We start from the raw sequence: 25,764 nt of genomic DNA on the forward strand, positions 1-25,764 counted from the left end.
CCTCAGCCTCCCAAGTAGCTGGGATTACAGGCGTGTGCCACCACGCCTGGCTAATTTTTGTATTTTTAGTAGAGACAGGGTTTCACCACGTTGGCCAGTCTGCTCTCGAACTCCTGACCTCATAATCCGCCTGCCTCAGCCTCCCAAAGTGCTGGGATTACAGGCATGAGCCACTGCACCTGGCAGCAATAGAAACTTATTTGTCACAGTTCTGGAGGCTTGAGGTCCACGATCAAGGTGCTGGCATGTTTGGTTTCTGGTGGGGGCTGCTCTCTGCTTCTAAGATGGCACCTTGTTGCTGCATCCTCCAAAGGGGACAAACTCTGTGTCCTCACAAAGCAGAGGAACAGAAGGGCAAAAAAAGGGGCAGAACAATGCATGAAGCCTCTTTTATAAGAGGTTTATCCCATTAGCCATGCATGGTGGCACACGCCTGTGGTCCCAGCTACTTGGGAGGCTGAGGTAGGAGGATCTCTTGATCCCGGGATGGGGAGGTTGCAGTAAGCAGAGATTGCTCCACTTCACTCCAGCCTGGAAGACAGAGCAAGACCCTGTCTCAAAAAAAAAAAAAAAAAAAAAAAAGGCCCCATATCTTGATACTATCACATGGGCAATTAGTTTCAAAATGAATTTTGGAGGAGACAGAAACATAAACATTCAAACCATAGCACCCTTTGTGATTAGTAAACGTTGTGAGGTGCACCTTGAGTGTATGCAAATATCTTCTTTCGCATCATACTTTCACCCACTAATTTTAGCATCCACCAATGAATGATTGGGGCCTGCAACAATTATTACTGCGGTGTTTGTCTAGTGGTGATTTTCTATTTCCATTACTTCTCCTACATTTATTTAAATTCTACTGTGCAGAGGAGTTGTCACTTCTCTCTCAGTTATTTACATATATCAGTATAAACTCATGGATAGTTATTTTATCCTGTGGGTAATAATTTATTGCTATCATTACTTATTTTGTTGCTCAAATTATCCCAGATTTGGCCCTTGGGAGCTCCTTCAAGTTGACTCCTGTGTCCTTTTGAAGTATCTCCATGACTTTGTGAGAGTACTTCCTTACTTTCTGTCACTACATGATGTTCCAGACTCATATTATCTCTGCCCCAGCCCTGAAATGAACTATTTCTCCAAAGAGTCTAGATTCCTTTTATTACAGAATGGAATTTTTTTTTTTTTGACTGAATCTCTCTCTGTTGCCCAGGCTGGAGTGCAGTGGTGCAATCTCGGCTCACTGCAACCTCCGCCTCCCAGGTTCAAGCAATTCTCATGCCTCAGCTTCCCCAGTAGCTAGGATTACAGGCAAGCACCACCAAGCCTGGCTAATTTTTTGTTTGTTTGTTTGTTTTGAGACCGAGTTTCTTCGCTCTTGTTGCCCAGGCTGCAGTGCGATGGCGTGATCTCAGCTCACCGCAACCTCCGCCTCCCGGTTTCAAGTGATTCTCCTGCCTCAGCCTCCCGAGTAGCTGGGCTTACAGGCATGCGCCACCATGCCCGTCTAATCTTTGTATTTTTAGTAGAGATGGAGTTTTGCCATGTTGGCCAGGCTAGTCTCGAACTCCTGACCTCAGGTGATCCACCTGCCTCAGCTTTCTAAAATGCTAGGATTACAGGTGTGAGCCACTGTGCCCGGCCGGTAGGTAACTTCTTGAACATAATCCTTTCCTGAGATCATCAAAACTTCTCCAAATTTATTATTCAGTTTAGTTGCTTTCCACTCAGCCAGTCTCTGCTGTCTGTACATTTCAATGGCATGTTCATCCTCCTCATCAAATTTGTCTACATGATCCTCCAGCTCTTCCAAATTCATATCTTCATATGTTTTCACTCCACACAACAATAAGGATATGAATGAGAAGTTTCTCGAGTTTACAAAACAAGAGTTTTATCTGCCTGACGTCACCTGGTTCAGCCCTCAGGTAAACTCCTGGGCTGGATGTTATCAACAGTTCCCATATCATCCAAGGAGACACAGGATCAATCTTCCAGGGTGTTTGCTTTTTGTCTCTGGCCAGGACTACTGTCTTCTGAGGGCTTGTGTGGGGCTGGAGGATCCCCTTCCCAGGCGGCTCATTTACATGGCTGTTGGCTGTTGGAGTAACAGAAGGTATGAAGAGAGAGAGGAAGGCAGAGAAGTATTTGGAGAAATATGAAATAAAAATGAGAAAGCATACGAAAAGATGCTCAATGTCATATGACATTAGGGAATTGCAAATCAAAGCAACAGTGAGGTGCCACTGCACATCTATCAAAACAGTTAAAATGCAAAATACTGGCAACACCAAGTGCTGATGAGGATGTGGAGCAACAGCAACCTTCATTCATTGCTGGTGAAAATGCAAAATTTTACACTCACTTTGCAAGACGATTTGGCAGCTTCATACGACGTGAAATAGATTATCACCATATGATCCAGCAATTGCTAGATCGTAGATATTTACCCAATTGAGTTGAAAATTCGTAGATATTTATCTAATTGAGTTGAAAACTTATGTCTACCTCCAAACCCCTGCACAAATATGTATAATAGCTTTTTCATACTCTCCCCAAACAGGAAGCAACCAAAATGTCCTTCAATAGAAGAGTGGATGATAAAACTGTGGTATATCCGTACAATAGGATATTATTCAGTGGTGAAAATCATAAGTTATTTTGATGATTAATTTTATGTGTTTATTTGGCTGGGCCACAGTGCCCACATTTGTGGTCAAACATTATTCTGGATGCTGTGGTGATGGCGGTTTTGGATAAGAGTGACATTTAAATTGGTCAACTTTGAGTAAAGCAGATTGCCTTCCATAATGTTGGAGGATGCTGTTCAATCAGTTGAGGTTCTGAATAGAAGAAAAGACTGACCTCAGCCGGGCGCGGTGGCTCACGCCTGTAATCCCAGCACTTTGGGAGGCCAAGGCGGGCAGATCATGAGGTCAAGAGATTGAGACCACCCTGGCCAACATAGTGAAACCCCGTCTCTACTAAAAAAAAAAATACAAAAATTAGCGGGGCATGGTGGCGCGTACCTGTAATCCCAGCTACTCCGGAGGCTGAGGCAGGAGAACCGCTTGAACCTGGGAGTCGGAGCTTGCAGTGAGCTGAGATTGCGCCACTGCACTCCAGCCTGGCGAGAGAGCGAGACTCCGTCTCAAAAAAAAAAAAAAAAGAAAAGAAAAGAAAAGAAAAAAAGACCTCCTCCAAGCAAGAGAGAATTCTGCCAGCAGAGGCCTTTGAACTTGAACTGTAACACCAGCAGGGTCTTCAGTCTGACAGCCTTCACGTGTCCCTATTTTATTTATTTATTTTTTCTTTATTTGAGATGGAGCCTCACTCTGTCACCCAGGCTGGAGTGCAGTGGCATGATCTCTGTTCACTGCAGCCTCTGCCTCCTGGGTTCAAGAGATTCTCCTGCCTCAGCCTCCCAAGAAGCGGGGATTACAGGCGTGTGCCAACACACCCAGCTGATTTTTGTAATTTTTGTAGAGATGGGGTTTCACCGTGTTGTCCAGGCTCAAATGCCTGACCTCAAGTGCCTGCCTCAGCCTCCTAAAGTGCTGGAATTACAAGCGTGAGCCACCACGCCTGGCCTCCAATTTTAAACTTACTACAAAGCTACAATAATTAAGACTATGTGCTACTGGCATGATAGACAAATAGATGAATAGAATAGAATTGAGAGTCCAGAAATAAACCTATACATTTCTGGTTAACTGATTTTCTATAAGGGTGCCAAGACCTTTTAATGGGGAAAGAATAGTAGGACAACTGGATATCCACAGGCAAAAGAATGAAGTTAGCCACCTAGCTCACGCTATGCAAAAAACACAACCAAACCAATCTCACAATAGATCATAGACCTAAAATGTAAGAACTAAAACTATAAAACTCTTAGAATAATGTATTTATTTGTTTACTTATTTCCTCTTGTCACTTTTCTGTGAACATATTTGTAATGGCTGCTGTGAAGGCACTATGTGCTAAGTCCAATATCTGGGCCCGTTCAAAAGCGATGTCTATGGCTGCATTCTCTTTTCCTGTGGATGGACCAGACTTTCCTTTTTGTTTGCATGTCATAATTTTTGTTGAAAAAATGTACTTTTAGGCCGAGCGCGGTGGCACACGCCTGTAATCCCAGCACTTTGGGAGGCCGAGGCAGGCAGATCACCTGAGGTCAGGAGTTCGAGACCAGCCTGGTCAACATGGTGAAACCCCATTTCTAGTAAAAATACAAAAAAATTAGCCAGGTGTGGTGGCACATGCCCATAATCCAAGCTACTCAGGAGGCTGAGGCAGGAGAATCACTTGAACCTGGGAGGCGGAGGTTGCAGTGAGCTGAGATCGTGCCACCGCACTCTAGCCTGGGCAACAGAATGAGACACCCCTCTCAAAAAATAAATAAATAAATAAATAAACAAATAATATGTACTTTTATCCAGTTTCATCCATGTTGTTGAGAATGACAGAATTTTGTTCCTTTTATGGGTGAACAATATTCCATTGTGTATATATACCACATTTTCTTTACCCATTTATCAATTGATGGACACTTAGGTTGATCTCATATTTTGGCTATTGTGAATAGTACTGCAATAAATATGGGAGTGCATTTAAAAATATACTTAAATGAACCTAATGTTTTTATTACAATGTACTTTTTTGGTTTGTTTGTTTGTTTTTTGAGACAGAGTCTCTCTGTCGCCAGGCTACAGTGCTGTGGCATGATCTTGGCTCACTGCAACCTCTGCCTCCCGGGGTCAAGGGATTCTCCTGCCTCAGCCTCCCAAGTAGCTGGGATTACAGGCGTGCACCACCACGCCCAGCTAATTGTTGTATTTTTAGTAGAGACAGCGTTTCACTATATTGGCCAGGCTGGTCTCAAACTCCTGACCTTAGGTGATCTGCCCCCGCCTTGGCCTCTCAAAGTGCTGGGATTACAGGCGAGAGCCACCACTCCGGGCCAAAATGTACATTTTAGATACTACACTGTAGAAACTCTGGATGCCAGCCCTCTCTTAGGAGTCAATGTTGTTACTGTTTGGTTGGCCATTTCTTTTTTTGTTTAGTGACTTGACTGAATTAACTTTGTGAAGTGTATTTTCCTTGCAGTGTGTAGCCTGGAATGTCTGTTTTCTGATTTTTTTTCTTTTAAAAAAATCTAACAACTGGGCCTGGTGGCTCATGCTTGTAATCCCAGCATTTCTGGGGTTGAAGCAGGAGGATAGCTTGAGCCTAAGAGTTCAAGGTAGCAGAGAGCTATAATCATGCCATTGCACTCCAGCCTGGGTGATATAGCAATACCTTGTCTCAAAAAAAAAAAAAAATCTTTTAGCTTGGCTCTCTAGGGGTCACCCCCGGTCAGCCAGCACAACTCACTTATGGTCAAAATGACCACAAACCACTTATTGGTCAAAGTTTGTGCTTAAGTTCCAGATTTTTCTCTTTACTAGTAGATACGTGTGTGGCCTGCAGACTGGCTACTGCACTTCAGTGAGTTTATGTTTTTGCTCATGTTCAGTCAGAGAATATGCTTCCCCATTTGCTGTATGTGCCTTTAGGATAATTTACAGATTTGAAATGATTGGGTTCTTAAAATAAATTTTTCTGGCTGGGCGCGGGGTGGCTCACATCTGTAATCCCAGCACTTTAGGCCGAGGCAGGCGGATCACGAGGTCAGGAGTTCGAGACTAGCCTGGCCAGTATGGTGAAACCCTGTCTCTACTAAAAAAATAGAAAAATTAGCTGGATGTGGTGGCGCGTGCCTGTAATCCCAGCCACTCGGGAGGCTGAGGCAGGAGAATCACTTGAACCCACGAGTCGGATGTTGCAGTGAGCCGAGATCACGCCACCGCACTCCAGCCTGGCGACAGAGTGAGACTCCGTCTCAAAAGTAAATAAATAAATAAATTTTTCTAGTTAAATGGTTGTTTTGTTGGGGAATGAGTCTGCTGAGCTCCTTACACCACCATTTTGGAAATTGGTGGTGTATTTAAATTTTTTTAAATATCTTGTTCCTGTGGTTCCCTCCCCTTTGTCATATATTTGTTATATTTGTCTTTCTCCCTTTTTTCCCCCTGAAACAAGGTAACTAGTGGTTTGTCTTTTTTTTTTTTCCAAGACAGATTCTTGCTCTGTTGTCCAGGCTGGAGTGCAGTGTCCCGAACATGGCTCACTGCAACCTCTGCCTCTCAGGCTCAAGTGATCCACCATGCCCAGCTAGGTTTTTTTGGGGGGTGTGTGTGTGTGTGTGTTTTGTTTTGTTTTATAGAGACAGGATCTCTCTATGTTGCCTAGGCTGGTCTTGAACTTCTGGGCTCAAGCAATTCTCCCACCTTGGCATCTCAAAGTGCTGGGATTGCAGGTGTGAGCCACTGTGCCAGGCTGTGTTTGTCTTTGTTAATAATAATAATTTTCACTGGGCATGGTGGCTCACACCTGTAAAGCCAGCACTTTGGGAGGCCGAGGCAGGTGGATCACGAGGTCAACAGATCGAGACCATCCTGGCCAACATAGTGAAACCCCATCTCTACTAAAAATACAAAATATTAGCTGGGTGTGGTGGGGCCCACCTGTAGTCCCAGCTACTCGGGAGGCTGAGGCAGGAGGATCACTTGAATCCCGGAGGCTGATGTTGCAGTGAGCCGAGATTGCACCACTGCACTCCAGCCTGGCGACAGAGAGAGACTCCGTCTCAAAAATAATAATAATAATGATGTCTCATTTTATTACACTGTGCTCAGAGAATATTGTTTGTATATTTCTACTTTTTTTAAATGTACTGATGATTTCTTTGTGACCTAAGATATGATCATTTTTTGTAAATATTTTGTTTCTTTGGAAACGTGGTTTTTTTTTTTTTTTCCAGGGGAATTTTTCTTGGTTGGTGTGTGTTATTTTGTTTTCAGATTTTTAAAAATATCAGCTCCATACGGATCTATTCATCTTCTTTCTATTCGTTTTTGTGGTATTGGATGGTTTACAAGATTCCTAGCTCAATAGCACACTGTTAGGTCAATATAGCAAAGTTCAGATGGTTTAGAAGCTTTTTATTCGTTTGTTTCGGTGTGGGGGTGGGTAGGGTTTTGTGTTCTCCCAATGCTTGGTTCTCTTCGGACCCTCAATTTCTCCCTTCTGCATTTTCCCACTTCACTTACTCAATTGCCCACGGATGCTTCTGGCCCATTTTAGCCCTTTTTTTTTTTTTTTTTTTACCCCTCCCGCGGAATCAGTGGACTTTAACGACCTCCCCTTCCTATCGCACATACTTGTAAGCCCCTTCCCTGAGGTCTGAGCTCTGACTTCCCAGGACGTCTTCTTGGTATTTTCAGATTTTAGAATGTCGCAGGCTTTCTGATAGTTGCTCTCGACCAACCCCAGCCCGGATGGATACTCCTTTCTCCCCTCCTTCCCCAGCTTTTCTTGGCACAAAGCCTCGTGCCTGGGAGAGGCCGCAGCGCACGACGGCGTGCGGGGATATGGTCGCTTTCTTTTTATTTACGTTTATCTTGAAGTTTGGACCTTCTCTGCTTTCAAGTTATGCCGACGCTGTGGTTTTGGCAGCGTTTTATTTTTCCTTTCTTGTTGTCTGGGGCTGTGTGGACAGCAAAAGTTCGCGGATGGGGACCCAGGCAGCCCCTTGGGCCTCAGGACCCGGAAGTTCCCCTGGCTGGCTTGTGACTTTTTAAGATGGAGTTCAGTTCATCAGCGTGACAGCTTTTCTTATTTTCTAACACGCGCGTTTGAGGTCATAAATTCCTCTCTAAGAATTACTAGTTGTGTCCTCCAACTTTGACAGACAATATTTTCTTTCTTTCTTTTTCTTTTTCTTTTCTTTTCTTTTTTTTTTTTTTTTTTTTTTGAGACGGAGTCTTGCTCTGTTACCCAGGCTGGAGCAGTGGCGCGACCTCGGCTCACTGCAACCTCCGCCTCCCGGGTTCACGCCATTCTCCTGCCTCACCCACCTGAGTAGTTGGGACTACAGGCGCCCGCCACCACGCCCGGCTTTTTGTATTTTCAGTAGAAACGGGGTTTCACTATGTTGGCCAGACTGGTCGCTAACTCCTGACCTTGTGATCCGCCTGCTTCGGCCTCCCAAAGTGCTGGGATTATCGGCGTGAGCCACCTCGCCCGGGTACATTTGATTAATTTTTAGGAAGATGTTCTGTGCGTGCTTTCTTGCCTTTGTTGGGTGCAGTGCCAGCTTATTCGTCCACTAGGTCAAATTTCTTCATCATATTCTTCATATCTTTTACTGCTTTGCTAACTTTTTTGCCTTGCATGTGCCATCATATCTACAATTATGATTGTGATTTGTTTGTTTTTCCGTGTGGTTCTGTTGATTTTACACAGACACACACACACACACAGACACACACACATGCGGTTTCTTGCTTATTGACTTTATTTTTAGGAGTAAACAAATTACTATATATTTTTTTCTTTACCTGGATTCTGGTTAGGTAATTATACACATGTTTTTTTCTTCCTTCCTTCCCTCCCTCCCTTCTTTCTTTCTTCTCCTTCCTTTTTCCTTTTATTTTTCTCTTCCTGCCTCTTTCCTTTCCTTTATTTTCCCTCCCCTCCTTCCCCTCCTCTTCTTACCGACAGGATCTCCCTATGTTGCCCAGACCAGCACTACAGGTGCACACCACCACATCCGGCTGTATATTTTTAAAATCACTACATAAATTCTCTTTCTCCCTAGTTATGCTTTTTGTCCAAAGTTGTGTTTTTTTGTTTGTTTTTTGGTTTTTTTTTTTGAGACAAGGTCTCACTCTGTCACCCAGGCTGGAGTGCAGTGGTACAATCTTGGCTCACCACAACCTCTGCCTTCTAGGCTCAAGCGATCCTCCTGCCACAGCCTCCCAAGTAGCTGGGATTACAGGCATTCGCCACTACCACCCACCTAATTTTTGTATTTTTAGTAGAAATGGAATTTCACCATGTTGGCCAGGCTGGTCTTGGACTCCTGACCTCAAATGATCTACCTGCCTCGGCCTCCCAACGTGCTGGGATTACAGGCATAAGCCACTGCGCCCGGCCTAAAGTTGTTTTAATATATTAGTGTAGTTATCCCAGCTTTCTTTTAGTAATTGCATATTATTTTTTCTATCTTTATATTTTGAAATTTTTAATATTCTTATTTATTTATTTATTCATGTTTTAGAGACAGGGTCTTGCTGTGTCACCCAGGCTGGGTAGAATGGCATGATAATAGCTCACTGCAGCCTTGAACTCCTGGGCTCAAGTGATCCTCCCACCTCAGCCTCTTGAGTAGTTAGGACTGCAGGCACGTGCCACCATGCCAGGCTAGTTTATTTTTGGTAGAGATGGGGCCTTGATGTATTGCCCAGGTTAGTCTCTAACTCCTGAACTCAAATGATCCTCCTGTCTCGGCCTCCAAAAAGTGCTGAGATTATAGGCGTGAGCCAATGGACCTGGCCATATATATATTTTTTGAGCTGGTAGTATGTTATTATGTTTTATGTGTATTCTTTTATATCCTTTTACGTGTATCCTTTATAGCATGCAATATTAATATATGATTTTACAAATTATATATACATTTACACGAATATAAATTTTATAAATAGTGTATTAGTTAGCATAGAATAAATTTTGCTGTGATAATTGTAGCAGGCAGAATAATGGACTCCCAAAGATGGCTACATTTCACTTCCCAGACCTGAGAATATGTTATCTCACATGGCAAAAAAGACTTTGCAGATGGTTAAGGATCTTTTTTTGAGACCAAGTCTTGCTCTGTTGCCCAGACTGGAGTGCAATGGCACGATCTCAGCTCACTGCAACCTCCACCCCCAGGGCTCAAGCAATTCTCCTGCCTCAGCCTCCCGAGTAGTTAGGATTACAGGCATGCACCACCATGCCCCGCTAATTTTTGTATTTTTAGTAGAGGAGGGGTTTTGCCATGTTTACCAGGCTGGTCTTGAACTCCTGACCTCAGGTGATCTGCTCTCCTCTGCCTCCCACAATGCTGGGATTACAGGGGTAAGCCACCTCTCCCAGCCAAGTTAAGGATCTTGAGATGGGGAGATTATCTGGGCAGATTGAAGAGCCCAGTGAATCATGGGATTCTTAAAAGTGAAAGAGAAAGGCTGGGCATGGTGGCTCATGCCTGTAATCCCAGCATTCTGGGAGGCCAAGGCGGGTGGATCATGAGGTCAGGAGAACAAAACAAAACAAAAGAATTGCCAGGCATGGTGGCACATGCCTGTAGTCCCAGCTACTCGGGAGGCTGAGGCAGGAGAATTGCTTGAGCCCTGGAGGCGGAAGTTGCAGGGAGCCAGGATTGGGCCACTGCACTCCGGCCTGGGCAACACAGCGAGACTCCGTCTCAAAAAAAAAAAAAAAAAATTAAAAACAAATATTCTCCCCAGTGTGGGAGATCGGTGTCAGATCTCCAGGGGTGGCACTGAAGGAAATCAGCCTGAAGGCCCTCCCAAAGTTAAAGTGACTAGCCCACTCCCAGGCTTCTTTTTGGTACACCTTCCTGATCTCTAACCTTAATTACTGGGGGAAGAGGAGAACAGTTGAAAACACAGCTGGTCTAGGAGATTCATTCGGTTTCATGGAACACCTTCTCTGTGCAGGCAGTGTCCAGGAACAGCCGTAGACCACACAGCCAGGCTACCCAGCGTGTGGGCCCAGCAGCCAGGCTGGAACTCTATCTCCACTTACCAGCTGAGTGGCTGGCAGGAAGTTACTCAGCCTGTCGGTCAGCAACCCAAACTCTGTGTGTTAGTTGTTTGTTCGCTGATAAAATGAGGCTTCTCATCATTCTCATCAACTTCATGCGCTTGCTGTGAGGAACACGTGAGCTGATTCCATCACAGACTCCTCAGTAGGCAGCAGTAGGTGTTTAGTGAACGGGCTATGGAGGCTGCCCCACTCACTACTTCCTTTCTAGGGGAGGCCGACTTCAAATGCGTGCACACACACAAACAGGATGGCCTGATGCAGACCAGCTGGTCTAGAAAGGCCTTCGCGGCCTCAGGGAGCCTGGGAGGCGGCCTGGGGGAGACCATGAAAGGGCAGATACACCAGAGACCCAGAGATCAGAGAGAAAACAAAGGACCCAGAGATCCACAGACATCCAGACACCAGAGGCAACAAGCAACTGAGAGACTCAGAGGCCCACTGAGACCCAGGCAGCTTGTTCTGTGTTACGAGGGGAAAAATAAAATAAGAAACAAAAGAGAGACTCGGGGGGCCTCAGTGAAACCTAGAGACTCAAGGAGGCCAGGAGATTCAGAGACACCCATAGAGAGCCAGAGACCCTGCCCTAGCAAGGCACAATCAATGAAAAAAAACTCGCCCACCAGGCCCTCGCAGTCCGGGTCTCATATCCCGGCTCAGCACCTTGGCACTGCATTTGTCAAGAGGGGAACAGGGATCCTAGCTCCCTGCCCGTCCTATGGGGCCTTAGGCCCTGGGGTCCAGCTGGCCTGCCTTCACCCCTCTTGTAGTTGATGAAGCTTTGGAGAGGCTTTCAAACCTTGGGGAGCCACAGCTGGGTGCCGACTGGACTCACTGGCAGAGAGGCAGGCGGTGAAGGCCAAGCCCCGCCCCCCAGGAAGGCCCTGATTGGTGGACGGGCTGCTTTGGGCAGGGCCGCCCTCAGGCTATATAAGCGCACTCGCGGCGGCGTGGGTGTTATGCTCTGGGCCATTCCTGAGCTCGGGTAAGGCTCGCTGCAGGAGGAGGCTGGGTTGCTTGTGGGCGCCTAGATGGAGGGGCCCAGATTGGCCCCGGGGTGGTCGACCGCACGTTCTCCTCGGCCCCGTGGTTGGCTTCTCTCTCAGGGATGAGGGTGGGTTTAGGACAGGAGCTTGAAATGTTTGAAGTGGCCCCATCAACTTGCTCTAAATCCAGGTATTTCTCTAATTTCATTCCTCCCTGAGGGCCTCAGTTTCCCCTCGGTGTAAGGGATCAGTGGCCCTTTCAACTCTGCTTTGGTGAGGGGTCGGGGGTGGTTGTGAGTTGGGGCCTGGAGGAGCAGTTAAACTCTTTGGGTTTTTTTTTTTCTTTTTTTGGCCAGGCGCAGTGGCTCACGCCTGCAATCCCAGCACTTTGGGAGGTCAGGAGTGTGAGACCAGCCTGGCCAACACGGTGAAACCCTGTCTCTACCAAAAAAATACAAAAAAAATTAGCCGGGCGTGGTGGCATGGCGCATGCCTGTAATCCCAGCTACTCGGGAGGCTCAGGCTGGAGAATCACTTGAACCCGGGAGGCGGAGGTTGCAGTGAGCCGAGATCGCGCCACTGCACTCCAGTCTGGGCGACAGAGAGAGACTGTGTCTCAAAACAAACAAACAAACAAACAAAAACCAAAAAACCTCTTGGGGTTTTGGAGACCAAGGGCTTCACTTTTAACCGGCTGTTAGGCCTCAGCTTCAGTTTCCTCGTTTGAGGATGGGTCCGAGTTAAACTTACCTCCTTACCAGGATGGAATAAGATAAGGCCCTTAAGCACAGCCCCAGGCACTTAGGAAGCCCTCAGCGGTGCTTGTTGCTGCTGTTACTCTGGCCTGTCCTGGGGTGCCAGGAGGAGGGTGAGGGTGCCGCATCCTCACCTATAGCAACTCTTTGCTTCTTTTCTGGCCTCCCCACTCTTGTTGCATCCCGGCTGCCTTCTGTTCTGAGCCCCCAAGTCTCTGCACCCACCCCTCCACCGTCCTGGCCCCTGTCACCACCCTCTTGATTTGTGAGCGTCACGGGGGTACATGCTAAGTCCTGAGCCTCCTTTCTCTACAGGTCACCCTGCCCCATCTCCATCTCCTATGAGATGAGTGACTCCCAAGACTCCACCACTTCCCCTGTAGTTACCACCCAGGTAGATCTGGGGGGCTGCAGCCGGCAAGGTGGGGGCAATGGGTTCCTCCGTTTTCGCCAGCACCAGGAGGTCCAGGCCTTCCTCAGCCTTCTGGGTGAGTTTGGAGGGCTGGCATGGGAGGGGCCGTGAGGTCAAGTGTGAAAGCAGATGTGAAGTGTGGGGTCTCACCTGCCTGTACAGACATCTGAGGCCTCTGACCCTCTCCCTCTCAGGTATCCCAGCTTAGGCAGGTGGGAGGGGTGTCCTCTCAGAAACTGGTTTCAGGGCCAGGCACCGTGAGTCATACCTATAATCCCAACACTTTGGGAGGCTGAGATGGGAGTATCACTTCAGGCCAGGAGTTCAAGACCAGCCTGGTCAACATAGTGAGACTCCATTTCTATTTATATTAAGAAAGAGAGAGAGAAAGAGAAAAAGGGAGAATAAGAGAAAGAGAGAGAGGGTTCAGTGGTGGCTTGGGCTTTGGAGCTTCTGATGCCACTCTTCTCCATGGAGGCGGTGGTAACCTGCGTCCTGTCTTGTCTTCTCTACCCTCAGAGGACAGTTTTGTCCAGGAATTCCTCTCCAAAGACCCCTGCTTCCAGATTTCAGATAAGGTGAGGGAGTACAGCCTGGGGGTCTCTCGAGGGTCAGGTTGAGTTGGTGGGAATTGAGTGCCCTGGTCTGGTAGGGAGAGCCACTCACCTTCCATCCTTACCCCCTCATCTTTGCACACCACTTCCCACCATTTTACTGACTTTCTTTCCCTGCAGCAAAACCTCCCTGGGTGCAAATGAACCTGGGTGCAAGCCCCTCCTCCTCAGAGAATAACTAACCCCCCACCCCGATCTGTCTCTGCAGTATCTCCTGGCCATGGTGCTGGTCTACTTCCAGCGCGCCCACCTGAAGCTCAGCGAGTACACCCACAGCAGCCTGTTCTTGGCCCTGTGAGTGGTGGGGGCAGGCAGTGGAGGCATTTGCTGGAGGTGTCAGATGGGACAGGGCAGATGTGTGGCCTCTGCTCCCTGACCTTGTGCCTCTGTGGCTAGGTACCTTGCAAATGACATGGAGGAGGACCTGGAGGGCCCCAAATGTGAGATTTTTCCATGGGCCCTGGGAAAAGATTGGTGTTTACGAGTGGGGAAATTCCTGCACCAGAGGGATAAGCTTTGGGCACGGATGGGTTTCCGGGCTGTTGTGAGCCGCCAGTGCTGTGAGGAGGTGAGGCTGGGAGGCAACCTGGGGTGTGGGGAAGGCTGGGGTTCCCACCCCATTTACTGTCCACTCTGCTCCTTCCAGGTCATGGCAAAGGAGCCATTCCACTGGGCTTGGACTCGGGACCGGCGCCCCCACCATGGTGGGGTTCAGAGGGTCTGTCCACAAGTCCCTGTTCGCCTTCCCCGGGGCCCTGGCCTCTCGCCGCCCCACTGTTCCCCCTGTGGTTTGCCCCAGCACTGCAGCAGCCACCTGCTTAAGCCTGTGTCATCCAAGTGCCCTTCTCTGACCTCGGAATGTCATCGCCCTCCCTCCCAAAATTATCTCTCAAGGGTCAAAAACGCCTGGGGTGGGGACTTTCTCATCGTCTTGCCTGCCCAGATGCAACTGGAACCAGGCTCCTACTCCCTCCGCAGTGAGTGCAGGATGGGACAGGAGCTGGGGGCTGGTGTGGGAGCTTGGGAGGCAGGAGTGAGGACCAACAATATGAGAGAGAGGGCCATGGGCCTGGGATCGACGTGCTGCCCCTCCCGTGTGAGCTTGGCAGGTTTCTTCTCTGAGCCTCACTCTTTCCTCTCCCCAGTCTTCCCAAAGCCTCCGGCACGCCCTGGGCACTGAAGCTCTGCAGGGTGAAGAACAGCACGCCTGCTGGCCCACTGACTGACACACCATTGGCTGTGCTCCCACCCCTGCCCCTTCCTCCCAGCCTGCAGCTTGTGCCCACTCTGGTGCCAGTCCCCTCTAATAAATTCATGTCCACAGGACACCAACTGTGCTTAGGTCCTGGCCTGGTTCCTTGACCCAGGGTTGGGGTGGGGAGGGGGTATCTACCAGGGTTACAACATGTGAGCACAGGCTCTGTAACAGCTTGGCCCCTTCCCATTGGTGGCCAGTTATTCTGAGCCTCAGTTTCCTCTCTCTGCTATCCATGCCTATGGATGATGAGATCTACACAGTCTAGATGGGATTAAATGAGATGAGGTATCTGCAGCCCTTAGAAGAGGGCCAGGGAGCCGAACGTGGTGGCTCACACCTGTAATCCCAGCACTTTGGGAGGCTGAGCCGGGTGGATCACTTGAGGTCAGGAGTTCAAAAACAGCCTGGCCAACATGGTGAAACCCCTTTGCTACTAAAAATACAGAAACTAGCCAGGCATGGTGGCAGGTGCCTATAATCCCAGCTACTCGGGACGCCAAGGTGGAAGAATTGCTTGAACTGCGGAGGCGGAGGTTACAGCGAGTTGAGATCATGCCACTGCACTCCAGCCTGGACGACAGAGTGAGACTGTCTCAAAAAAAAAAAAAAAAAAAAAAAAAAAAAAGGCCAGGAACATATTGGGAAACAAAACTTGAATGGAAAACTTTATTTAGTTTAGAAATGCCTTCAGGGCCAGGTTTACTTAGGAATAAGACTTGATCCCTTCCTTGAGCTACAGTCAAATATAATATTGTAATTATAATAAACAACCCCCCTCCCCCAAGAGACATGAGGACTCAAAAGGGTTAATTTCTTTTTTTCTTTCTTTTTTTTTTTTTTCACATCACTCCTTTATTATACTGATCTGGAAAAAGATTTAGTACAGTTATGCTCAGATGAACACTGGACCCATGTGGCAGGGCCAAGCAAGTAGAACATGATTCAGAAATCAGTGAAAGACATACTTGGACAGGACCAAGAGGCATTTCACTGCCACGAAACAAGGCAGGAAGGGATTGTAATACCCACACCAGGAAGCACTCCTGCCCCTCAGAGGTCAAGGAGCTGATCCTATATTGGTATGAGGAATGGCTTATTTTCTGATGACCACATGTGGGACTATTTCAACCGCCACGAGAAACCCCAGAAGGGTTATTGTTTTGTATTATTTATATATACTATACTTTTTAAATTAAATGTAACACATAACTAAATTCAGGATTGATCCCAACCTTCTAGAGCCAGCTCCTCTGGGGTCAGGGAGGAAACAGTTGTCACATCACCATGCAGGTTACATTCATCTTCCACTGGAATGACTAGAGCCCTCAGGCAGTGGCCTGACTGCAGACGAACAGAGGACTGGCTCCTGGGGACAGACAGGCTCTGTTGCTTCTCCTCATTGGTCATGGCTTAGCATGGTTCCTCCCCACAAGTCCTTAGTAAACAAAGCAACTCGCAAAAACCCAAGTCACTACTTTTAAACTCTGTTGGATAAGGGGAGCTTTTCCACAGCTTGGACTGAGAACCTGTGCTCTAGAAGTGCTATTCTAACTAGATTGTATGAAGGGAGTGGGTGCAGGAGATAAAATGGCTAAAATGAAAATGGGAGTCACTGGTCCCCATCTGCAGCTACAACTCAAGATGTCTACAGATGTGGTCAGTGTGACATGTGCAGGTGGGAGGGGCAGAGGGACAAGACAGGCAGGGAGGGTGCTCCTGGGGACAGTATCCTCCCTGCTGGCCTTCACTTCTTGGCCTTGCCCTGGGCAGCCACAGCTTCCATGGCTTTGCGCACCATCTCTTCATCCCCCAGAAACTGCATGGGCTTGATAGGCTTCAAGTTCTTGTCCCATTCATAGACAATGGGAATACCAGTCGGCAGGTTCAGCTCCATGATAGCCTCTTCAGAGAGACCCTCCAGATGCTTGGCAATGCCCCGGAGGCTGTTGCCATGGGCTGCAATCAGTACACGTTTCCCCTCCTTGATCTGGGGAACTATTTCTTCATTGCAGAAGGTCAGAGCTCTGGCAAGTGTCCTTCAGACTCTCACAGGAGGGTAGCTGATCTTCTGTGAGGTCTGCATACCTGCGATCCTTACTGATGTTGCTGTAGAAAGGATGGTTGGGCTCCATTGGAGGTGGTGGGACATCATAGGAGTGCCTCCAGATCTTCACCTGGGCCTCACCATGCTTTGCAGCAACCTCCACCTCCCTGGTTCAAGCGATTCTCCTGCCTCAGCCTCCTGAGTAGCTGGGATTACAGATGTGCGTCACCACGCCCAGCTAATTTTTTTTTGTATTTTTAGTAGCAACGGGGTTTCATCATGTTGGTCAGGCTGATCTTGACCTCCTGACCTCGTGATCTGCCCGCCTCGGCCTCCCAAAGTGCTGGGATTACAGGCGTGAGCCACCGCGCCCAGCCATGAGGTGCCAGATTTTTATCTTTGCCAAACTGCTAAGTGGGAAACAGTCTCTTGGTGAAATTTTAATTCACATTTGCTTTTCAGTGAGCTCAACATCTTGTCATATGTTTAAGACCTATTTGTCTTCTTTTATTTGTGAACTTTTTTTTTTTGAGACAGGGTCTTGCTTTGTCATCCAGGCTGGAATACAGTGGTGCGATCACAGCTCACTGCAGCCTCGACCTCTGGGATAGCTGGGACTACAGGCCACCATGCCCAGCTAACTTTTTTTATTTTTGGTACAGATAGGGTCTCATCGTATTGTCCAGGCTGATCTCGAACTCCTAGGCTTAAGCGATCCACCCACTTTGGCCTCCCAAAGTGCTGGGATTTACTTTTATTTTATTCTTAGAGACAGCATCTTGCTCTGTTGCCCAGGCTGGAGGGAAGTGGCACAATCATAGCTCACTGCAGCCTCCAACTGCTGGGCTCAAGCCACCCTCCCCTCTCAGCCTCTGGAATAGCTGGGATGACAGGCATGCACCACCACACCTGGCTAATTTTCTAATTTTTTTATAGATGGGGTCTCATTATGTTGCCCAGGCTAGTCTCAAACTCCTAGCCTCAATCAATCCTCCTGTCTAGGCCTCCCAAAGTGTTAGGATTATAGGAATGAGCGACCACACCCAGAACATGATTTTTTATATATGTATATGGAGAAAAATACTCCTTTAAGATGTTAATTGTAAATGTTTTCTTCAGTCCATCATTTTGACATAACTGTATGGATTTTTAATGTAGTAAAAAATGCAATTTTATGACTTTTGGGTTTTGTGTCATAGTTAAAAAGACCGTTTCCACACTGAGATGATACAAAAAGTTTCTCCTTTAGCTCCTGGCTGTATTTTTTTTTTTTTTTTTTTGAGATGGAGTTTTGCTCTTGTTGCCCAGGCTGGAGTGCAATGGTGCGATCTCTACTCACCGCAACCTCCGCCTCCATCTCCTGGGTTCAAGCAATTCTTGTGCCTCAGTCTCCCAAGTAGCTGGGATTGCTGGTGTGTGCCACCATGCCCAGCTGATTTTTGTATTTTTAGTAGAGATAGGGTTTCACGATGTTGGCCAGGCTGGTCTTGAACACCTGACCTCAAGTGATCCACCCACCTCGGCCTCCCAAAGTGCTAGGATTACAGGCATGAGCCACCATGCCCAGCCAGCTTCTGGCTGTATTTTTGTTTTCATTTTTGTACGTTTAAATATTGAGGGTTAACATTTATTTTTTATTTTTATTTATTTATTTTTTTTGAGACGTTGTCTCACTCTGTCGCCCAGGCTGGAGTGCAGTGGCGCGATCTTGGCTCACTGCAAGCTCTGCCTCCTGGGTTCATGCCATTCTCCTGCCTCAGCCTCCCAAGTAGCTGGGACTACAGGCGCCCGCCACCACGCCCGGCTAATTCGTTTTGTATTTTTAGTAGAGATGGGGTTTCACCGTGTTAGCCAGGATGGTCTCGATCTCCTGACCTCGTGATCCACCTGCCTCGGCCTCCCAAAGTGCTGGGATTACAGGCATGAGCCACCGCGCCTGGCCTATTTTTTATTGTTTTTTTAGAGATGGAGTCTTGCTTTGTTGCCCAGGCTAGAGTGCAGCGGTGCAATCATAGCTCACTGAGGCCTTGAACCCCTAGGCTCAAGAGAGCCTCCCACCTCAGGCTCCCAAAATGCTGGGATTACAGGTAGTGTGAGATACCACACCAGACCTTGAGTTTTTATTTTTTAATTTTTTAAAAAATTTTTATTTATTTTTTTGAGACGGAGTCTCACTCTTTTGCTCAGGCTGGAGTGAAGTGGTGCAATCTCGGCTCACTGCAACCTCCGCGCCCCGGGTTCAAACAATTCTCCTACCTCAGCCTCCCGAGTAGCTGGGATTACAAACGCCTGCCACCCACCATGCCCAGCTATTTTTTTTTTTTTTTTTTTTTTTGTATTTTTAGTAGAGACGGGGTTTCACCATATTGGCCGGGCTGGTCGTGAACTCCTGACCTCAGGTGATCCATCTACCTTGGCCTCCCAAAGTGCTAGGATTACAGGTGTTAGCCACCACACCCAGCCTTTTTAAATGCTTTTTCATTAGGAACAACATATTCCAAACCTATAAATTGAGTTCATCTGTAATTTTTTCTAAGATACAAATTATGAATCCAACTTACTTTTTTTCCAGATTGCTCCCTTTTCTTCCTAATGTCTTTTATTAACTCATCTTTTCTCAACAGATTAGAAATGGTACTTGTATCATCTACTACATTCCTGCCTGTATTTGAATCTGTTTCTAAATTTCTCTGTCTTCTATTGATCTCTATGTGTCAGTAACCCTCTTTAATTATTACCTTTTAATGATAGATTTGTTGTGTTTTAATATCTGGTAGGATTAGTCTATACTGATTATGTCTTTTATTTTCAGAAGTTTCCTACTTGTTTAATTTGCCATATGACTTTTAAATCAGCTTTTCTAGTCCCTCCTTATCTCCCACCAGAAAACTCTTAAAATTTTTCATTGTGACACACTTAGAGATTAAGGAGAAGTGACATCTATATGAAGCATCTTCATATGCAGACCAAGATGTCAGCCCCCTTGCCTCTGCTTTTTGGTGGCTAGTGACTCCCAAATTTGTACCTCTATTTTGAGCACAAGGTCTGTTCCTCACCCCTAGGAATCTCCTCTTGGATAGGGGGATCCCAAAGATACCCCATACCCTGATCCCATACTGTCCCTCCAGCTTAGTGCATTCCCCCTTCTCTTTAATCTACTCAGGTGCTCAAGCCAGATCCAGGGTCTGAAGTTGTCTTTGGTCTCTCCTGGTGTCCAAGAGCCATATCTAACCAGTGACTAAGTTCTATTTTTTTTTTTTTTTTTTTGAGACGGAGTTTTGCTCTTGTCGCCCAGGCTGGAGTGCAATGGTGTGATCTTGGCTCACTGCAACCTCCACCTCCTGGGTTCAAGTGATTCTCCTACCTCAGCCTCCCTAGTAGCGGGGAGTACAGGAGCCCACCACCACGCCCAGCTAATTTTTGTATTTTTTAGTAGAGACAGGGTTTCGCCATATTGGCCAGGCTCGTCTCTCGAACTCCTGACCTTATGTTATCCGCCCACCTCAGTCTCCTAAAGTGCTGGGATTACAGGGGTGAGCCACTGCGCTGAGCCTGTGGTATATTTGTAATCACTGATGAACCAATATTGACACAATATTATTAATTCAAGTCCATAGTTTACATTAAATTTCACTCTTAGTGTTGTACATTCTGCAGGTTTGGATAAATGCATGTCATGCGTCCGTCATTACAGTATCATACAGAACAGTTTCGCTGTGCTAAAAATGCCCTGTGCTCCATCCCTCTCCTACCCCTCTGAATCCCTGGCAACTGCTGATCTTTTTACTATTGCTAGTTTTGCCTTTTCTAGAACGTCATATAGAGTTATTGGAATCATACAGTATGGCGGCTTTTTAATACCGGCCTCTTTTACTTAGCAATATGTGTTTAAGGTTATGCTATGTCTTTTTGTAACTTGATGGCTGATTTCTTTGTATCACTAAATTTTAAAGAAATTGCCAAACTGTCTTCCAAAGTGGTGGTGATCATTTTACCCTCTCTTGGTGTATGACAGCTCCAGTTCTTCTATATCCTTGACAACATGACAACACTTGGTATGGTCGATCTTAACTTTTAGCCATTCTAGTAGGTGTTCTTTTAGAAGCAGTCCTTCTAGTGACTTTAATTTGCATTTCCCTAAGAGTAATGCACTCAGTGTTTTTTAATGTGCCTATTTGCCATCCAGAGATCTTTTTGGATGAAGTGTCTGTTCAAATGTTTTGTCCATTTTTTGACAGGCGCGGTGGCTCACCCTGTAATCCCAGCACCTTGGGAGGTAGAGGCGTGCAGATCACTTGAGGTCAGGAGTTTGAGACCAGCTTGGCTAACATGGTGAAACCCTGTCTCTACTAAAAATACAAAAATTAGCCTGGTGTGGTGGCGGGCGCCTGTAATCCCAGCTACTGGGGAGGCTGAGGCAGGAGAATTGCTTGAACCCAGGAGGCGGAGGTTGCAGTGAGCCAGGATCGCGCCACTGCATTCCAACCTGGGGGACGGAGCGGGACTCCATCTCAAAAACAAAAACAAACACCAGAAAACAAACAAATGTTTTGTCCATTTTTATTGGATTTTTATTCAATTGTAAAAGTTCTTTATACAAGGCCTACATCAGATAGAATTTTTACAAATATTCGTCCTAGTCTATGGCTTATGTTTTCATTTTTAATAGTTTCGTGCATTTTGAGGAACAAAAGCGTTTTATTTTGATGAAGTTCAATTTATTGATTTCTTCTATCATTTACAGTTTTTGTGTCATATTTAAGAAATCTGGCCAGGTGCCAAAGCTCACACCTGTAATCCCAGCACTTTGGGAGGCTCAGGCAGGAGGACTGCTTGAGCCCAGGAGTTCATGACCAGCCTGAGTAACACAGCAGGACCCCATTTCTACAAAAAATTTAAAAATTAGCTGTGTGTCGTGGCACGTGCCTGTAGTCTCAGCTACTCAGGAGGCTGAGGTGAGAGGATCTCTTGAGCCCAAGAGTTTAAGGTTACAGTGAGCTGTGATCAGGGCACTGCACTCTTGCCTGGTCAATGAAAGCAAGACCCTGCCTTTAGAAAAGAAAAAAGAAATCTTTTCAAACCCAATATTGTTAAGATTGTCTCCATTTTTTTAAAAAAAATTTTATGGTTTGGCCATTTATATTTAGGTGTGTAATCCAGTTTGAGTTAAATTTTGATGGTGTATCCTAAATAGTTATCAAATCCATCTACTTCTGCCTGCCACCTCCCTAGTTTAAACCACCCTTCTCTGTCCCTGGACACCTGCGCAGAAAGCCTAGCAGCTGGTTCCACCCATCACTCACCAGGTTAGGGAGTTCAGGCAAGTCACACCCTCTCAGGCCTCAGTTTTCCTCTTTTGTTAACTGAGGGTGAAGGTGGGGTTAGATTAGATCAGCGGCTCTTAACTTTTGAGGGGTCGTGGGCCCTAGAGTCCTGGGAACGCTATGCAGTTTCCTCAGCAAAATGCTTGCATCCACAACCTGCAAGACTGCAGCAGCTGCTGGGCTGGGGCTGCGAGACCAGCGAAAAGCCCTGACTTGGGGGGGTCTCGGGAGTCTCTGCAGTCTCCCCACCCACACCCCCGGCCTCTGCGCCGAATCCTGGCCCCCCAACTTCTTGCAGCCCGTGAAGCAGGATCTCAGGGTCCTGGGGGTGGGGAGTGGGGGCTGCCGCCCTGCTCGCAGCCTCTGCCGCCCTCTCCTGGGTAAGGTGACACATGGGCGCTTCCAGGTGGGTGGGCTGAGAGCCTGGGGGAGAGGACAGGGATGTCCACCTCTCTAAGTTTCCAGGTTCAAGAAACCACAGAACTTTAGAGAAAGATGGGCTCCCACAATTAATTGCCCAACCCCATCCCATAGGCTGCACGCATGCGGAAAGTCGGGCCGAACGGGGCAGGGACTTACCCAAGGTCACGCAGCGAGCCCGGTCCCCCTGCGTTCCCCGGGGAGCGCTGAGCCGGGACGCGGCGGTGGGGTGGGGGCGGGGAGTGGCGCGGCCCTGCGGGGTGAGGCTGCCGTTTGCTGAGTGTCCGGCAGGGGTCTGCTCGCTGCCAGCCCGGCCCCTCCTCAGAGCAGCTGCCGCAGCCCGAGGTAATCTCGGCCCCGCGCCGGGGCTGGCTGGGAACGGCGGGAGCAGCTGCGGTCGCGCGGAGCGAGGGGAGCTGGGGACGGGGCGGGCCCGGGGCTGCGGGAGGCGGCGCCGCCGCCCGATCTCCCGGGAATGCCCGCCGGGGCGCGCGTGGGCTGCGGCCGTCCGGCCCTGCAACTCGAGCTGCTGCCCCTGGTTAAAAATACCCCCTGCCCGGCCCTCCCCCTCCGCTCCCCGCGGTGCCCTTCCGCCGCGCCCCAGCCCCCCCCATCCCCCCCTGCGCTGGCCCCTCCCCGGGGACTGCTCTGCCTTTTACTAATTTGTCCTCTCGCGGAATTGGCCCCCGGCCTGCGGAGGGAGGGGCGGGGAGACACCGTGAGTAAGAGATAGTCAGAGACCGTGCCGGAGAGATAAGGGAGAGCCGAGAGGAAGCGGGGTAGGAGCCCCAGGAGGAGGAGGAGGAGAAGGAGAGAGGGAGGGCGAAGGGCGGAGGGGCGGCGGGAGGAGGGCGGGGAGGAGCGCTCTTCCTGGTTGGGCCCTGCCCTGAGCTGCCACCGGGAAGCCAGCCTCAGGGACTGCAGCGACCCCCAAACACCCCTCCCCCAGGTAAGAAGCTGGGTAGCCGAGCCGGGATTCCTTGACCCTGGCCACTGCTCCTGGGCTGAGGGGCTGCCCCAGCACGGTCCCTTCTCGGGGGCCTCTGCGTTCCTGGAGCAGGGGTGGGGGCTGGCGGAGCGGCACAGCCTAGGCGCCTGTCCCAGCCTGGCTCACCGCTGTCCCCAGGGGCTGGGCTAGGGCCCACCAGCTCTGATATCGAGCCTGCTGCGGGGGCCTGAGGAGGGGGACCCCGACCGTCTGGGGTTTTCAGCCCACGGCAAGGGGCCGGTGCACCAGGAGCTTGGTTAGTTTGGGGAGGGGGTTGCAGGCCCGTGAACAGGATCAAAGAGGCCTTCCCTGCTGTGTCCCACCTGCCCAGTTCCTTGTGCTGTCTGGAGGCTCCGCCCTGCCCCACCTGACCTGCTGGCTCACTACAGAGCTGCAAGCCCCTGACAATGGGATCCGGGAAAGGAGAGGTGGCCGGCACGCCTGGGAACTGGGAAATCCCTTTCCTGGATTCACTGGGAGCACCGGGAGGTGGCTGAGAACCCTGCTTCTGTGAGGGGAGCAGTGAGGCAGGGAAACCCTAGGTTTGGGGATGGATAAGCAGGGGCAGGAGAGCAGAGCTTGCAGGCAGGAGCCCAGGTTCTAGTCTTGGGAAGGCCTGGGTTCTGAACAGGCCCGTCTGTCCGGCAGGATGTCGGAGGAGATCATCACGCCGGTGTACTGCACCGGGGTGTCAGCCCAAGTGCAGAAGCAGCGGGCCAGGGAGCTGGGCCTGGGCCGCCATGAGAATGCCATCAAGTACCTGGGCCAGGATTATGAGCAGCTGCGGGTGCGATGCCTGCAGAGTGGGACCCTCTTCCGTGATGAGGCCTTCCCCCCGGTGCCCCAGAGCCTGGGTTACAAGGACCTGGGTCCCAATTCCTCCAAGACCTATGGCATCAAGTGGAAGCGTCCCACGGTGAGAGGGGCCATCCTGGGTGGGACTCGGCTGAGCCAGATCCTGGATGAGGAGTAGGGATGGGACTTCATGTCCCTGGTGGGGAATGGGGTCTGGGGTGGCCTGGTGCCAATTTCTGGGAGGGGCTGGCCTTGGAACAGGACTCTGGGTCTCTCGTAGGAGCTGCTGTCAAACCCCCAGTTCATCGTGGATGGAGCTACCCGCACAGACATCTGCCAGGGAGCACTGGGTAGGCCCCCTGGGCGTCGGGTCCCGTGTATTTTTTCCACAGTAGTTCCCCATTCCCGCTCCTTCAGGCTCTGCCCCAACCCCTCCCTCTTGCAAGCCCAGGCAGGATCTGGCTATCAGCGCTGGGGCTGGTTTGCCCAGATTCCTGGGTCTTTTCTGCAAGCTGAGGGGAGTTAAGTGGCACCCTGGCCAAGGAACCCCAGATGCTCCCTAGCACCCGCTTCCCCCCGGGGCAGGTTGGTAGAGCAGGCTAATGTGCATCCCTCCTGCCCCAGGGGACTGCTGGCTCTTGGCGGCCATCGCCTCCCTCACTCTCAACGACACCCTCCTGCACCGAGTGGTTCCCCACGGCCAGAGCTTCCAGAATGGCTATGCCGGCATCTTCCATTTCCAGGTGAGGGCTCCCCTGGGGAGGAGGGGCAGCAGGCACTGGGGGCGATGCGGAAGGATGACCCACAATACCTGCAGTTAGGGCCACACCCTGTGGGGCCAGCCCTCCCTCTAGCAGGTATTTGACCTCTCAGTGCCATCTCGGGTCTGTCATGTGTGAAGTGACTGGGCTGGGCAGGTATTTCGGCTGGCAGTTTTCCTAGGTGGTTGTATGTATCAGGTGGAAAGTGCTTGAAAGAACAGAAAGACTTTTGTGTTATATCCTGTGGGACAAATTCCACTCCTCCCGGAGGTCGGTCTCAGTTGCCCCATCTGAGAAAGGAGTGTTCGCTGGGGAAAACAGATCAGCACGTGTGGCCTTCTCCACCTGTCAAGCCTCCTATCCCCCAACTCCTCCTGCGCTTTGGCAAGGTCTGACTGAACCCAGCAGAAAAGAAAGACTTGGGATTAAGTCTACGTAAACCAGCTTTTCCTGACGGTGTGCCCAGGGCCCATTTTTCAAGTCACACCAATCAATTCTCAATGAGCTGCCTTTGGGAGGGACATGCCCAGCAACCCTGGATGAGACTCTCCAGCCTTGGAGGCCCCAGCCCTGCCCGAAGGACTCTTGGGTGTTCCCTCCTTCTGCCTGGTTAGAGAGCCCCTTACCCTACTCTGTCCTTGCCCGCCTTGCGCGGGTGGAGATGGCCCTCGGAACCCAGGGTGCGGAA

The 25,764-nt window shown here is 49.2% G+C and overlaps 2 protein-coding genes and 1 pseudogene across 15 annotated transcripts in view; 2 read left to right on the top strand and 1 right to left on the bottom strand.

Moving 5' to 3' along the window:
- The window catches only part of SPDYC (speedy/RINGO cell cycle regulator family member C), a 40,881-nt gene extending 26,063 nt beyond the window's left edge, over positions 1–14,818 (top strand). Inside the window, exons 1-7 of one of the 6 annotated variants that reach the window (XM_054662462.1) lie at positions 11,676–11,704; positions 12,776–12,948; positions 13,392–13,450; positions 13,695–13,780; positions 13,883–14,054; positions 14,133–14,463; positions 14,632–14,818. In XM_054662462.1, coding sequence (XP_054518437.1) covers positions 11,679–11,704; positions 12,776–12,948; positions 13,392–13,450; positions 13,695–13,780; positions 13,883–14,054; positions 14,133–14,463; positions 14,632–14,666 — 882 coding nt within the window. In that variant the 5' untranslated portion in view covers positions 11,676–11,678 and the 3' untranslated portion in view covers positions 14,667–14,818. Of the gene's footprint in view, positions 1–11,675; positions 11,705–12,775; positions 12,949–13,391; positions 13,451–13,694; positions 13,781–13,882 lie in introns of those variants that run through there. The other 5 variants (XM_009423459.4, XM_054662461.1, XM_063783058.1 and 2 more) reach the window with 5 other exon arrangements.
- A 1,549-nt stretch (positions 14,819–16,367) lies between these two features.
- LOC134807255 (phosphoglycerate mutase 1-like) lies at positions 16,368–16,983 on the bottom strand (annotated as a pseudogene).
- Positions 16,984–22,693: 5,710 nt separating this feature from the next.
- CAPN1 (calpain 1) overlaps positions 22,694–25,764 on the top strand; it is a 30,824-nt gene continuing 27,753 nt past the window's right edge. Inside the window, exons 1-4 of one of the 9 annotated variants that reach the window (XM_054662464.2) lie at positions 22,694–22,877; positions 24,169–24,436; positions 24,596–24,665; positions 24,940–25,058. In XM_054662464.2, coding sequence (XP_054518439.1) covers positions 24,170–24,436; positions 24,596–24,665; positions 24,940–25,058 — 456 coding nt within the window. In that variant the 5' untranslated portion in view covers positions 22,694–22,877; position 24,169. Of the gene's footprint in view, positions 22,878–22,991; positions 23,777–24,168; positions 24,437–24,595; positions 24,666–24,939; positions 25,059–25,764 lie in introns of those variants that run through there. The other 8 variants (XM_016921223.4, XM_054662465.2, XM_054662467.2 and 5 more) reach the window with 8 other exon arrangements.

The sequence above is a fragment of the Pan troglodytes genome, chromosome 9, assembly GCF_028858775.2.
Source record: "Pan troglodytes isolate AG18354 chromosome 9, NHGRI_mPanTro3-v2.0_pri, whole genome shotgun sequence".
Lineage (NCBI taxonomy): Eukaryota > Metazoa > Chordata > Mammalia > Primates > Hominidae > Pan > Pan troglodytes.